We start from the raw sequence: 13,427 nt of genomic DNA, 5'->3' as shown, positions 1-13,427 counted from the left end.
GTGTCGCCCGATCTGAAGGGGAGGGGGGTGGGGGGGAGGGGCCGAGAGAGATGGTGTTGTGTTAAGGGTAAGTTGGGTCCCCCACCTTCGGTGGAATATTTACGTAATTTTAAAGGGCACAATTCTTAGCAATGAATAATCAGATTCGATGTTCTTATGGATATTCAGGAAGAGCTGACACAAGAAGATCTATGGATTGAGATAAAAGACTTGATAATTAGTTCAGCTAAGAAACACCTTCCTGTGAAACGTTGTAAAAAGACGACACTCTGGTTATCTCTAGATATGATTGATCTAGCTGATGAAAGTCGAAAACATCAAGAGGCTGGTCTGCAGAACAGTGTGTTGTATCGCAAACTCACTGTAATGAAATCCAGCTGGTGTCAAGAAGAGACAATGATAACCATTTGAATGAGCTTTGTAAAAACATTGAAGATCACAGTGCTCCTAACAACAGTAGAAGCCTGTTCAGGGGGGTTAACAAACTTACTGGTTGGAAATCAGCCAGGTTGGCCGTCATCAATGATGAGAACGGGAATGTGTAGACCGAGAGTGAAGATATCAAAGAAAGATGGAAGAACGACTGTGAGGTTCTCTTTACATCCCAAGAGGTTAACTCAACTGTTACAATTGATGTCGATGAAGATGAACCAAATTTTATGCAGAAATTATAGAAGTAATGCAGAAATTAAGGAAGAATAAATCTCCTGCCATAGATGATATTCAAGGTGAATTGCTTAAGTGTACTGATGACCAGGGTAGCAAAATTATATGAAAACTATGCAATAGGATCTGGCACACAAAATCCTGGCTAGAGGACCTCAAACGATCCATCTTTCTCACACTTTCAAAGAAGGGGGACATTACAAATCAGGTGCAAAAACAACCTCACCATACCTCTGATATTCAATGCTACCAAAATCCTATTGCCTATCCTGAATGAACGTCGCGGACAGTACTATAAAAGAGAGCCCCCCCCCCCCCCCCCCCCCGCCCGAATAGACTGGTTTCAGGAGAGGAAGGGGCACCAGAGATCTTATTCTTGCTAGTATTCCGTAGATTGTAGGAGAGTGCAAAGGACATCAAAGGAAGACTTGCCTCTTTCTTTTTTATTATGCCAAAACATTTTTTTTTCCACAAAGAAAATCTATTCATATAAACATTCAGGTACAAAATAAAATGATGTCATATGCAGTACATATAGACAAATGATCGAAAATTGACAGGTAACTGCGAAACAGTTAATTAATGTAGATACGATTCCAATTAATATTAGATACAAAACCTTTGGTTTTCTAAGACATTTATATTCGTCTACTTTCTTTGCTTGTTTTAAGAATTGACAAACTTGGCTAAAATGCCAAAACATTTGACTATGTCCAGCATGGAGCTTCGCGGAACTTGCTTCTTGCACTTGGAGTTCCATCTCATATGCCAGAGTTAATTAAGAACTTGTATGATGGCCAGCTTTCATATGTACGCACAGATAAAAGAAAAGAGTGATTATGTTTTTGCTTCGACAAGGCGTCAGCTTGGGCTGTATTCTCTCGCCGAGACTTTTCAAGATATATGCAGATTTATTCATGCGTAAAGCCCTTGATGAATAGGATAGAGGTATGCCATGAGCTTGACTCATTATAACTTCTTTGATTTAACAGAGTGCGGAAAATGTTTGAATTTCTGCGTCTGGACACCTTGGTGCAACGATGAGGCCCCTGGTAGGTTGGCAAGCGATGCTCTTGTGGAAGAGGAACTTCTTTCGGACGTTCAGCACTATCCCGGATTCCCAGCCTTCTGCATCATCCGCAGAGACGTGGAATGCCGAACTGTCGACACTCATATGTACGCCAACGAGACCGACGACGCTGCAACGTGTGACCCTGACATTGGTCTGCAGTGCAGAAATGGTCCTCTGCGTCCCCCTTGTAGGGATTACGAAATAAGGTTCCTCTGTTGTGGTACCACGTGTCCTCCGGCTTGTCGGCCAACACCACCACCACCTCCTCCTCCTACAACTACACCAGTCATCATTGAAACAACTACGCGTAAAACGCGACCTCCGCCACCACCGACACCACCGATACCTCCAGGTAACGGAAAGGCAGGACGCCTTTATTGTGATTTATTTGCAAAGCAAATATAACATTTTTTATTTAAATTGATGATATAATTTGCCATCAACATAACTCTAGTCAGTGTTATATCTACCCCGGAAGAAAACTCCAGCTCATTACTAAACTGAGAAGATTTGTCGTTATAGATGTGAAACAGGACAAATGGTAAAGTGTAAAAGGTTTACCAGTATTTATCCAGTTTTAGAATGCATACACTTGGAATAGAAAATCTGACGTCTAGCTCTCTTTTTTAGTGTAGATAAATAAGTCTTTGACTTGAATAATTAGAGATGGCCGTAGAGAAATGTGTTTCCTATGAGTAGCTTGACTCATGATATTTTCTTTGATTTGACAGAGTGCGGAAAATGTTTGAATTTCTGCGTCTGGACACCTTGGTGCAACGATGAGGCCCCTGGTAGGTTGGCAGGCGATGCTCTTGTGGAAGAGGAACTTCTTTCGGACGTTCAGCACTATCCCGGATTCCCAGCCTTCTGCATCATCCGCAGAGACGTGGAATGCCGAACTGTCGACACTCATATGTACGCCAACGAGACCGACGACGTTGCAACGTGTGACCCTGACATTGGTCTGCAGTGCAGAAATGGTCCTCTGCGTCCCCCTTGTAGGGATTACGAAATAAGGTTCCTCTGTTGTGGTACCACGTGTCCTCCTAAATGTCGGCCAACACCACCACCTCCTCCTCCTCCTACAACTACACCACCAGTCATCATTGAAACAACTACGCCTAAAACGCGACCTCCGCCAACACCGAAACCACCGACACCACCAGGTAACGGAATGGCAGCTCGTCTTAATTGTGATTGATTTTGCAAACAAATACAACATTTTTACTTAATTTGATGATATAATTTGCCATCAGCATAACTCCCCTACTCATTGTTATATCTACCCCGGAAGAAAAAATCCACCTCATTACTAAACTGAGAAGATTTGTCGTTATAGATGTGAAACAGGACAAATGTTAAAGTGTAAAGGGTTTACCAGTATTTATCCAGATTTACAATGCATACACTTGGAATCGAAAATCTTATGACTAGCTCTCTTTTTTAGTGTTGATAAATAAGTCTCTAGCATGAATACTCAGAGATGGCCGTAGAGAAATTTGTTTCCTACGAGGAGCTTGACTCATGATATTTTATTTTTCAAATGATAGAATTTATTGATTTCTCGAAGCAACATAATTTTACAGAGGATAAATGAATTACAAAGTTATTTTATGATATTTTCTTTGATTTGACAGAGTGCGGAAAATGTTTGAATTTCTGCGTCTGGACACCTTGGTGCAACGATGAGGCCCCTGGTAGGTTGGCAAGCGATGCTCTTGTGGAAGAGGAACTTCTTTCGGACGTTCAGCACTATCCCGGATTCCCAGCCTTCTGCATCATCCGCAGAGACGTGGAATGCCGAACTGTCGACACTCATATGTACGCCAACGAGACCGACGACGCTGCAACGTGTGACCCTGACATTGGTCTGCAGTGCAGAAATGGTCCTCTGCGTCCCCCTTGTAGGGATTACGAAATAAGGTTCCTCTGTTGTGGTACCACGTGTCCTCCTAAATGTCGGCCAACACCACCACCTCCTCCTCCTCCTACAACTACACCAATCATCATTGAAACAACTACGCCTAAAACGCGACCTCCGCCAACACCGAAACCCCCGACACCACCAGGTAACGAAATGACAGGACGGCTTTATTGTGATTTCTTTTTTTGGCAAACAAATACATGTACAAATTTATATAATTTGATGATATAATTTTTTTTCAAATGATAGAATTTATCGATTTTTCGAAGCAATATAATTATACAGAGGATGGTTGAAATACAAAATTAGTACTTCAACAGAAAGCCATTTCTTTGGTACAAACAATTTAAACATTTATCTGTGTTTTTCATGTTTTTTTTTTTCAAATATCGAAATAACTCCTTACTAACAAACATACAATAAAGGGTCGTACATACGAGGATACCCACTAAAACAAATATGACTGCATATACCCAATCATTGATGATATAATTTGCCATCAACATAACTCTAGTCAGTGTTATATCTACCATGGAAGAAAACTCTGCATCAATACTAAACTTTATTTGGAAAGCAAATACAACATTTTTACTTAATTTGATGATATAATTTGCCATCAACATAACTCTACTCATTGTTATATCTACCCCTGAAGAAAAAATCCACCTCATTTGCCGTTATAGATGTGAAACAGGACAAATGGAAAAGTGTAAAAGGTTTACCAGTATTAATACACTTTTACAATGTATACACTTGGAATAAAAAAGGCCTACGACTAGCTGTCTGTTTTTAGTGTATAAAATAAGACTTTAGCGTGAATAATCAGAGATGGCCGTAGAGAAATTTGTTTCCTATGAGTAGCTTGACTCATGATATTTTCTTTGATATGACAGAGTGCGGAAAATGTTTGAATTTCTGCGTCTGGACACCTTGGTGCAACGATGAGGCCCCTGGTAGGTTGGCAAGCGATGCTCTTGTGGAAGAGGAACTTCTTTCGGACGTTCAGCACTATCCCGGATTCCCAGCCTTTTGCATCATCCGCAGAGACGTGGAATGCCGAACTGTCGACACTCATATGTACGCCAACGAGACCGACGACGCTGCAACGTGTGACCCTGACATTGGTCTGCAGTGCAGAAATGGTCCTCTGCGTCCCCCTTGTAGGGATTACGAAATAAGGTTCCTCTGTTGTGGTACCACGTGTCCTCCTAAATGTCGGCCAACACCACCACCTCCTCCTCCTCCTACAACTACACCACCAGTCATCATTGAAACAACTACGCCTAAAACGCGACCTCCGCCAACACCAAAACCACCGACACCACCAGGTAACGGAATGGCAGCTCGTCTTAATTGTGATTTATTTTGCAAACAAATACAACATTTTTACTTAATTTGATGATATAATTTGCCATCAACATAACTCTACTCATTGTTATATCTACCCCGGAAGAAAAAATCCACCTCATTTCTAAACTGAGAAGATTTGTCCTTATAGATGTGAAACAGGACAAATGTTAAAGTGTAAAGGGGTTACCAGTATTTATCCAGATTTACAATGGATACACTTGGAATAGAAAATCTTATGACTAGCTCTCTTTTTTAGTGTTGATAAATAAGTCTCTAGCATGAATACTCAGAGATGGCCGTAGAGAAATTTGTTTCCTACGAGAAGCTTGACTCATGATATTTTATTTTTCAAATGATAGAATTTATTGATTTCTCGAAGCAACATAATTTTACAGAGGATAAATGAATTACAAAGTTATTTTATGATATTTTCTTTGATTTGACAGAGTGCGGAAAATGTTTGAATTTCTGCGTCTGGACACCTTGGTGCAACGATGAGGCCCCTGGTAGGTTGGCAAGCGATGCTCTTGTGGAAGAGGAACTTCTTTCGGACGTTCAGCACTATCCCGGATTCCCAGCCTTCTGCATCATCCGCAGAGACGTGGAATGCCGAACTGTCGACACTCATATGTACGCCAACGAGACCGACGACGCTGCAACGTGTGACCCTGACATTGGTCTGCAGTGCAGAAATGGTCCTCTGCGTCCCCCTTGTAGGGATTACGAAATAAGGTTCCTCTGTTGTGGTACCACGTGTCCTCCGGCTTGTCGGCCAACACCACCACCACCTCCTCCTCCTACAACTACACCAGTCATCATTGAAACAACTACGCGTAAAACGCGACCTCCGCCACCACCGACACCACCGATACCACCAGGTAACGGAAAGGCAGGACGCCTTTATTGTGATTTATTTGCAAAGCAAATACAACATTTTTTATTTAAATTGATGATATAATTTGTCATCAACATAACTCTAGTCAGTGTTATATCTACCCCGGAAGAAAACTCCACCTCATTACTAAACTGAGAAGATTTGTCGTTATAGATGTGAAACAGGACAAGTGGTAAAGTGTAAAAGGTTTACCAGTATTTATCCAGTTTTAGAATGCATACACTTGGAATAGAAAATCTGACGACTTAGTCTAGCTCTCTTTTTTAGTGTAGATAAATAAGTCTTTGACTTGAATAATTAGAGATGGCCGTAGAGAAATGTGTTTCCTATGAGTAGCTTGACTCATGATATTTTCTTTGATTTGACAGAGTGCGGAAAATGTTTGAATTTCTGCGTCTGGACACCTTGGTGCAACGATGAGGCCCCTGGTAGGTTGGCAAGCGATGCTCTTGTGGAAGAGGAACTTCTTTCGGACGTTCAGCACTATCCCGGATTCCCAGCCTTCTGCATCATCCGCAGAGACGTGGAATGCCGAACTGTCGACACTCATATGTACGCCAACGAGACCGACGACGCTGCAACGTGTGACCCTGACATTGGTCTGCAGTGCAGAAATGGTCCTCTGCGTCCCCCTTGTAGGGATTACGAAATAAGGTTCCTCTGTTGTGGTACCACGTGTCCTCCGGCTTGTCGGCCAACACCACCACCACCTCCTCCTCCTACAACTACACCAGTCATCATTGAAACAACTACGCGTAAAACGCGACCTCCGCCACCACCGACACCACCGATACCACCAGGTAACGGAAAGGCAGGACGCCTTTATTGTGATTTATTTGCAAAGCAAATACAAAATTTTTTATTTAAATTGATGATATAATTTGTCATCAACATAACTCTCGTCAGTGTTATATCTACCCCGGAAGAAAACTCCACCTCATTACTAAACTGAGAAGATTTGTCGTTATAGATGTGAAACAGGACAAGTGGTAAAGTGTAAAAGGTTTACCAGTATTTATCCAGTTTTAAAATGCATACACTTGGAATAGAAAATCTGACGACTAGCTCTCTTTTTTAGTGTAGATAAATAAGTCTTTGACTTGAATAATTAGAGATGGCCGTAGAGAAATGTGTTTCCTATGAGTAGCTTGACTCATGATATTTTCTTTGATTTGACAGAGTGCGGAAAATGTTTGAATTTCTGCGTCTGGACACCTTGGTGCAACGATGAGGCCCCTGGTAGGTTGGCAAGCAATGCTCTTGTGGAAGAGGAACTTCTTTCGGACGTTCAGCACTATCCCGGATTCCCAGCCTTCTGCATCATCCGCAGAGACGTGGAATGCCGAACTGTCGACACTCATATGTACGCCAACGAGACCGACGACGCTGCAACGTGTGACCCTGACATTGGTCTGCAGTGCAGAAATGGTCCTCTGCGTCCCCCTTGTAGGGATTACGAAATAAGGTTCCTCTGTTGTGGTACCACGTGTCCTCCGGCTTGTCGGCCAACACCACCACCACCTCCTCCTCCTACAACTACAACAGTCATCATTGAAACAACTACGCGTAAAACGCGACCTCCGCCACCACCGACACCACCGATACCACCAGGTAACGGAAAGGCAGGACGCCTTTATTGTGATTTATTTGCAAAGCAAATACGACATTTTTTATTTAAATTGATGATATAATTTGTCATCAACATAACTCTCGTCAGTGTTATATCTACCCCGGAAGAAAACTCCACCTCATTACTAAACTGAGAAGATTTGTCGTTATAGATGTGAAACAGGACAAGTGGTAAAGTGTAAAAGGTTTACCAGTATTTATCCAGTTTTAGAATGCATACACTTGGAATAGAAAATCTGACGACTAGCTCTCTTTTTTAGTGTAGATAAATAAGTCTTTGACTTGAATAATTAGAGATGGCCGTAGAGAAATGTGTTTTCTATGAGTAGCTTGACTCATGATATTTTCTTTGATTTGACAGAGTGCGGAAAATGTTTGAATTTCTGCGTCTGGACACCTTGGTGCAACGATGAGGCCCCTGGTAGGTTGGCAAGCGATGCTCTTGTGGAAGAGGAACTTCTTTCGGACGTTCAGCACTATCCCGGATTCCCAGCCTTCTGCATCATCCGCAGAGACGTGGAATGCCGAACTGTCGACACTCATATGTACGCCAACGAGACCGACGACGCTGCAACGTGTGACCCTGACATTGGTCTGCAGTGCAGAAATGGTCCTCTGCGTCCCCCTTGTAGGGATTACGAAATAAGGTTCCTCTGTTGTGGTACCACGTGTCCTCCGGCTTGTCGGCCAACACCACCACCACCTCCTCCTCCTACAACTACACCAGTCATCATTGAAACAACTACGCGTAAAACGCGACCTCCGCCACCACCGACACCACCGATACCACCAGGTAACGGAAAGGCAGGACGCCTTTATTGTGATTGATTTGCAAAGCAAATACAACATTTTTTATTGAAATTGATGATATAATTTGTCATCAGCATAACTCTAGTCAGTGTTATATCTACCCCGGAATCGCGCGTATATACACGGCGCCAACTTGCGGTTGGTTTGTTTTCGTATGTCCGGACACTTTGGAATGAGTTGTGCCTTTTGAAGATAAGCAGGTATGAAAAAAAAAATGAAATAAAACAAAATAAAATAAAAGCAAAATAATTCTTACTTTTCCTAATACAGACGAGTATCAGAGTTTATTTATGTTGTAATTAGTTTTGAAGATGATATTTGCCATTAAAGACTAGATCTTAATTTTGAGTATTTGTAATCTGGAAGGCATGAGTTTCGGCTTCTATACCCAAGTAAACACAGCTTTCTTTTGTATGAAAGGTATTTGCTCTCCCATTTGTTTTGTTCTCCCCTTTTATCCCCCTACACCATCCCATTTTATGTCTCTGTATTAGTCCTCCAACCACGTAAACTTATAATCATTTATACGGGTTGCATTTGAGGTTCAGATATATAAACAGAAGGGTTGCTGATGTATGATTTAGGTTTAACGGTCATGCATTTTGTGTGTGAAACATGCACACTATGTCACAGTATTTCAATGGACTACACAATGTCCAGGTATATATTAGAGATCAGCTCAAGAATGATATGTGAATGCAGAAAAGAACAATATTATCGATTTTTCACACGAGTAGCCGCATTTGTCTTTAGAGACAATCCCTCCCCATCCGCATCCCTATGCATCACATAATAAATTTGCCTCTTTAGGAAATAAAATTGTTGTTGAAAAGTAAGATTCGAAACATTATTGTTTATTGAAACTCGCTAGGCCCTATGTTTTTTGCTGGGTTGTTTTCGGTCTGGTGATGTTACTGTCCTCTTGTTCGAGTACATATATTTGTTTGTTTGTAAGCTAATGATAAAATTGCTGTTTGGAAGTTCCACCGCGCAACTGTGCGTAAAACATGTATAAACAGCGCCAACTTGTGGTTGGAATATTTTCTGATGTCCGGATACGTTGAAATGAAGTGTGGCTATTGATCATAAACATGCATGAAAAAACACTCACTTTAATTTCTACCTTTTTCCTCTGATACAGACGAATATTAATGTTTATCAAAAAACAATATTTGCTATTGAAGGATAGATTACTATTTATTCGAGTGCATCAAGTGTTGGCTTTTACCTGAGTACCCGCAGCCTTCTTAGCTCTTCTTTGTGAGAAATCTACTTGTCCTCCCCCCCCCCCCCCCCGTCCCCACACCATCCCGGTTTATGTGTTCGAACCACATACATGTATTATAAAATCATTCATATGGATTACATATGAGAATCAAATATAACAACAGAACGGCAATTAATGTATGATATCAATCAGTTCAAATGCATGAACTCTGTTTTTTGTGGGGTTTTTTTCCCTATCGGAGTCAATATAATTTCCTCTCGGGAGAATTTTACCCCCCCCCCCCCCCATTTTCGTCCCATGTCTTTGTACTTAACCACGAAGCATGTATACATGTGTAGTTAGAATTATTTATATACGGATTGCAAGTGGTTCAGGTATATAAATAAAAGAGCAGCCAGTGTAAGATATCTGTCAGCTCTAGTGTTTGCATTTTTCTCAGGGAGAAAATTCCCCCCCCCCCCTCCTTTTCTCGCAAGTCATTCCCATTACTGTCTCTGTCACACTTGGCTTACGAATTATGTAAACACATTCATTTATAATCATTATATACAATGTTCAGGTATACATGCAGAAAGGATGTGATTTATAGATAGCACATAGATATACATTTTAAGGAAATGTACTAATGACAAGATTATTGAATCATCAGAATTTGATTTTTATTGCTAATGTGGATTTCAAAGCGCCATCGCCCGTTTTTACTCGCAGTAAATTCGCTATCGATGTGTGTATTAGTCATTTGTATGTATATAGCTATGTTTTTGTTACTTTTGTCACGTCACTATGCCATAAATCTGGCTTTTTCTCTTTTCATACACTTAGTCGAAGTAAATGAAAGTGTTAATTTGTTTCATTTATCCGTTGGAATCCACATCGGTGAAGTTCTTTTTCCATGTTTCTCATATTTGGCACTTCAGGTACGCGGAATGATGACAATCACAAAATGCAGTTTTCATCTACCTGTTGATATTGATAAGATAAATGATACAAACGAAATTATATATGTTTGTTTGAATGCTTTTTACGCAACGCTGTCAGTTTCACTACCATTTTTAAATTCTTTCTGTGGAGCTCGCACCAATAAAGTGAAATGTGTCAGATGTTTATCGTCCCTTAGATATCTATATTTTCCAAGATGAGTCGTTTTGACATTAATTTATGCTCCCTGAACGTTCGCGGTTTAGCAGATAGGAAAAAAAGAGCCGAATTATTTATGTGGTTGAAAGATCAAGATGCCAATATATATTTTTTACAAGAAACACATTCCACCCCAGAAACTGAACAAGATTGGAAAGATCAGTGGGGATCGTCTGGGATACTTTTTTCACATGGAAATTTGAATAGCAGGGGTACGTGTATTTTGTTTCGCAATTTAGAGCAAGTAGTGGTGAAACAAGAACTGTATGATAAGGACGGTAGATTTGTTTTATTGGATATATCTATATCAGATACCATCATCACTTTAATTAATATTTATGCGCCCAATTCAGACGATCCGGGATTTTTTGATAATATTGTTATGTATTTGGAACGTTTCGAATGTCAGTCAATAATATGGGGAGGGGATTTTAACTGTGTATTGGATGTTAATATTGATAAGAAAGGTGGGCGTTCAGTTACCCATTTTCATGCGGTTAATGTCATACAAAGTGTTATGCAAGAATTATCTTTGATTGACGTATGGAGATTCAAGAATCCTCTGAAATTTAGATATACATGGCGGTCAAAATATGTGCAATGCCGATTAGATTATTTTTTGATTTCACACCATTTAGTTTCTCAAGTGAAACGTTGTGATATATTACCAGGCTATAAAAGTGATCATTCTGCTGTTATTTGTAATATCAGAGTGAATAATGTAACAAGGGGTCGGGGATTTTGGAAGTTTAATGTGTCTTTATTGCAAGATGAAACATACACTTCTCTGATTCGAGAAAATATACAGATGATAAAAAATAACCATTTGCAAGAGATGAATCCAAATATGTTTTGGGAGTATCTTAAATGTCATTTAAGATCAATTACTATTGAGTATTCTGTTAAAAAATCTAGGCAAAGATGTAATCATGAAAAATATTTATTAAATAGACTCAAGAATTTAGAAGAACAGATTTCAATCGATCTAGATTCTGATATTCAAAGACAAATTGATGAATGTAAACAAGAGTTGGAACATTTTTATGAATTTAAAACAGAAGGTTATATTATACGTTCAAGGGCTAATTGGGTCGAATATGGAGAACGAAATTCAAAATATTTTATTAACTTAGAAAAAAGAAATCAACGTTTAAAAACTATAACAACTTTATCCACTGAGGATGGTGTGATTTTGAATTCTATAAAAGATATACTCAACGCTGAAAAAGTATTTTTTGAAAATTTATATGCCACTGAAAGCCCTCCCATTGTTGATTTAAAGGGATTTGCAATATTAAATCAAGATAATCTAACCCCCAAATTATCAGATGATTTGCAATTAAAATGTGAAGGCCCAATTTCTTTGCAAGAATGCATTGAAGCACTTAAAACTATGCCCAATAATAAGACCCCTGGAACTGATGGTTTTCCTTCTGAATTTTATAAGTTTTTTTATTCAAGACCTTGGTCATTGTTTAATTCAAAGTTTTCATTATTCCTTTGCTCATAAGAAATTAACAGTTGATCAAAGGAGAGGTGTTATAAATCTCATTCCTAAAAAAGATAAAGATTTATTACATTTGAAGAATTGGCGACCAATATCAATTTTGAATACAGATTATAAAATCATTGCGAAATGTTTGGCTCTTCGTCTTAAAAAAGTTTTGCCAGAAATTATAAATCATGACCAAACCGGATTTCTTCCAGGGAGATATATTGGAGAAAATATTAGATTAACACTTGAAATGATTGATTATACGAATAAGACGAATATTCCTGGGTTTATGTTTTTGGCTGATTTTGAAAAGGCATTTGATAAATTAGAATGGAATTTTATTATTCAAACATTGCACTTTTTTAATTTTGGACAAGAGTTTATAACATGGATTGAAATATTATACACTGATATAATGTCTTGCGTTGTAAACAACGGTCACGCTTCTGAATTTTTTTATTTACAACGTGGCGTTCGTCAAGGGTGCCCTTTAAGTCCGTTACTGTATATTTTATGTAGTGAAATACTTGCAATATGGGTTAGAAATGATCTCAACATAAAAGGTATTAATGTTTGTGGCCGTGAAATTCTTATCAGCGCTTATGCCGACGACACTACGTTCTTTTTGAAAAATCCAAATTCTTTTTTTAGGTTGTTACAAATATTGGACCAATTTAGAATTTTTTCAGGTTTAGCAATCAACCGTAATAAGAGTGAGATTGTGGCTCTTGGCTATTATAAAGCATATCCACCAGATATAAACAACTCCGGTTTTAGTTTTTCTAGTGGACCATTTAAGTTACTCGGAATCACATTCACTACAACTTTAAATGACATGTTTGAGTTGAATTATATACCCAAGAAAAGAAAATTATTGGAAATTTTGAAAATTTGGTCGAGAAGATATTTAACACCCATCGGGAAAATTGTTATATTAAAATCTTTGGCTCTTTCTCAATTAATTTTTTTGTTTTCGGTATTACCTTCTCCACCAGCACAATTTATAAAAGAAATAGAACAAATAGTATTTTCTTTTATCTGGGATGATAAACCCGATAAAATCAGTCGGACCACAATAATTGGAGATTACTGTCAGGGAGGTTTAAAGATGTTTCATTTTTCATCTGTAATTTCAGGACTTAAAATCACTTGGGTGAAAAGATTATTAAATGATCAAAATAGAGGAAAGTGGAAATGTTTCTTTGAATATTATTTAGAAAA

General features: G+C 39.1%; 1 protein-coding gene across 1 annotated transcript in view; it reads left to right on the top strand.

The window, feature by feature from the left end:
• Window positions 1-13,427, top strand: part of LOC140239809 (uncharacterized) — a 95,219-nt gene that overhangs the window by 35,262 nt on the left and 46,530 nt on the right. Inside the window, 8 exon segments of the mRNA XM_072319631.1 lie at window positions 1,659-2,090; window positions 2,470-2,904; window positions 3,376-3,807; window positions 4,556-4,990; window positions 5,459-5,890; window positions 6,276-6,707; window positions 7,087-7,518; window positions 7,898-8,329. Coding sequence (XP_072175732.1) covers window positions 1,659-2,090; window positions 2,470-2,904; window positions 3,376-3,807; window positions 4,556-4,990; window positions 5,459-5,890; window positions 6,276-6,707; window positions 7,087-7,518; window positions 7,898-8,329 — 3,462 coding nt within the window.

Source organism: Diadema setosum, chromosome 16 (genome assembly GCF_964275005.1).
Source record: "Diadema setosum chromosome 16, eeDiaSeto1, whole genome shotgun sequence".
NCBI lineage: Eukaryota > Metazoa > Echinodermata > Echinoidea > Diadematoida > Diadematidae > Diadema > Diadema setosum.
This window is presented reverse-complemented; position numbering and strand designations above follow the sequence as displayed.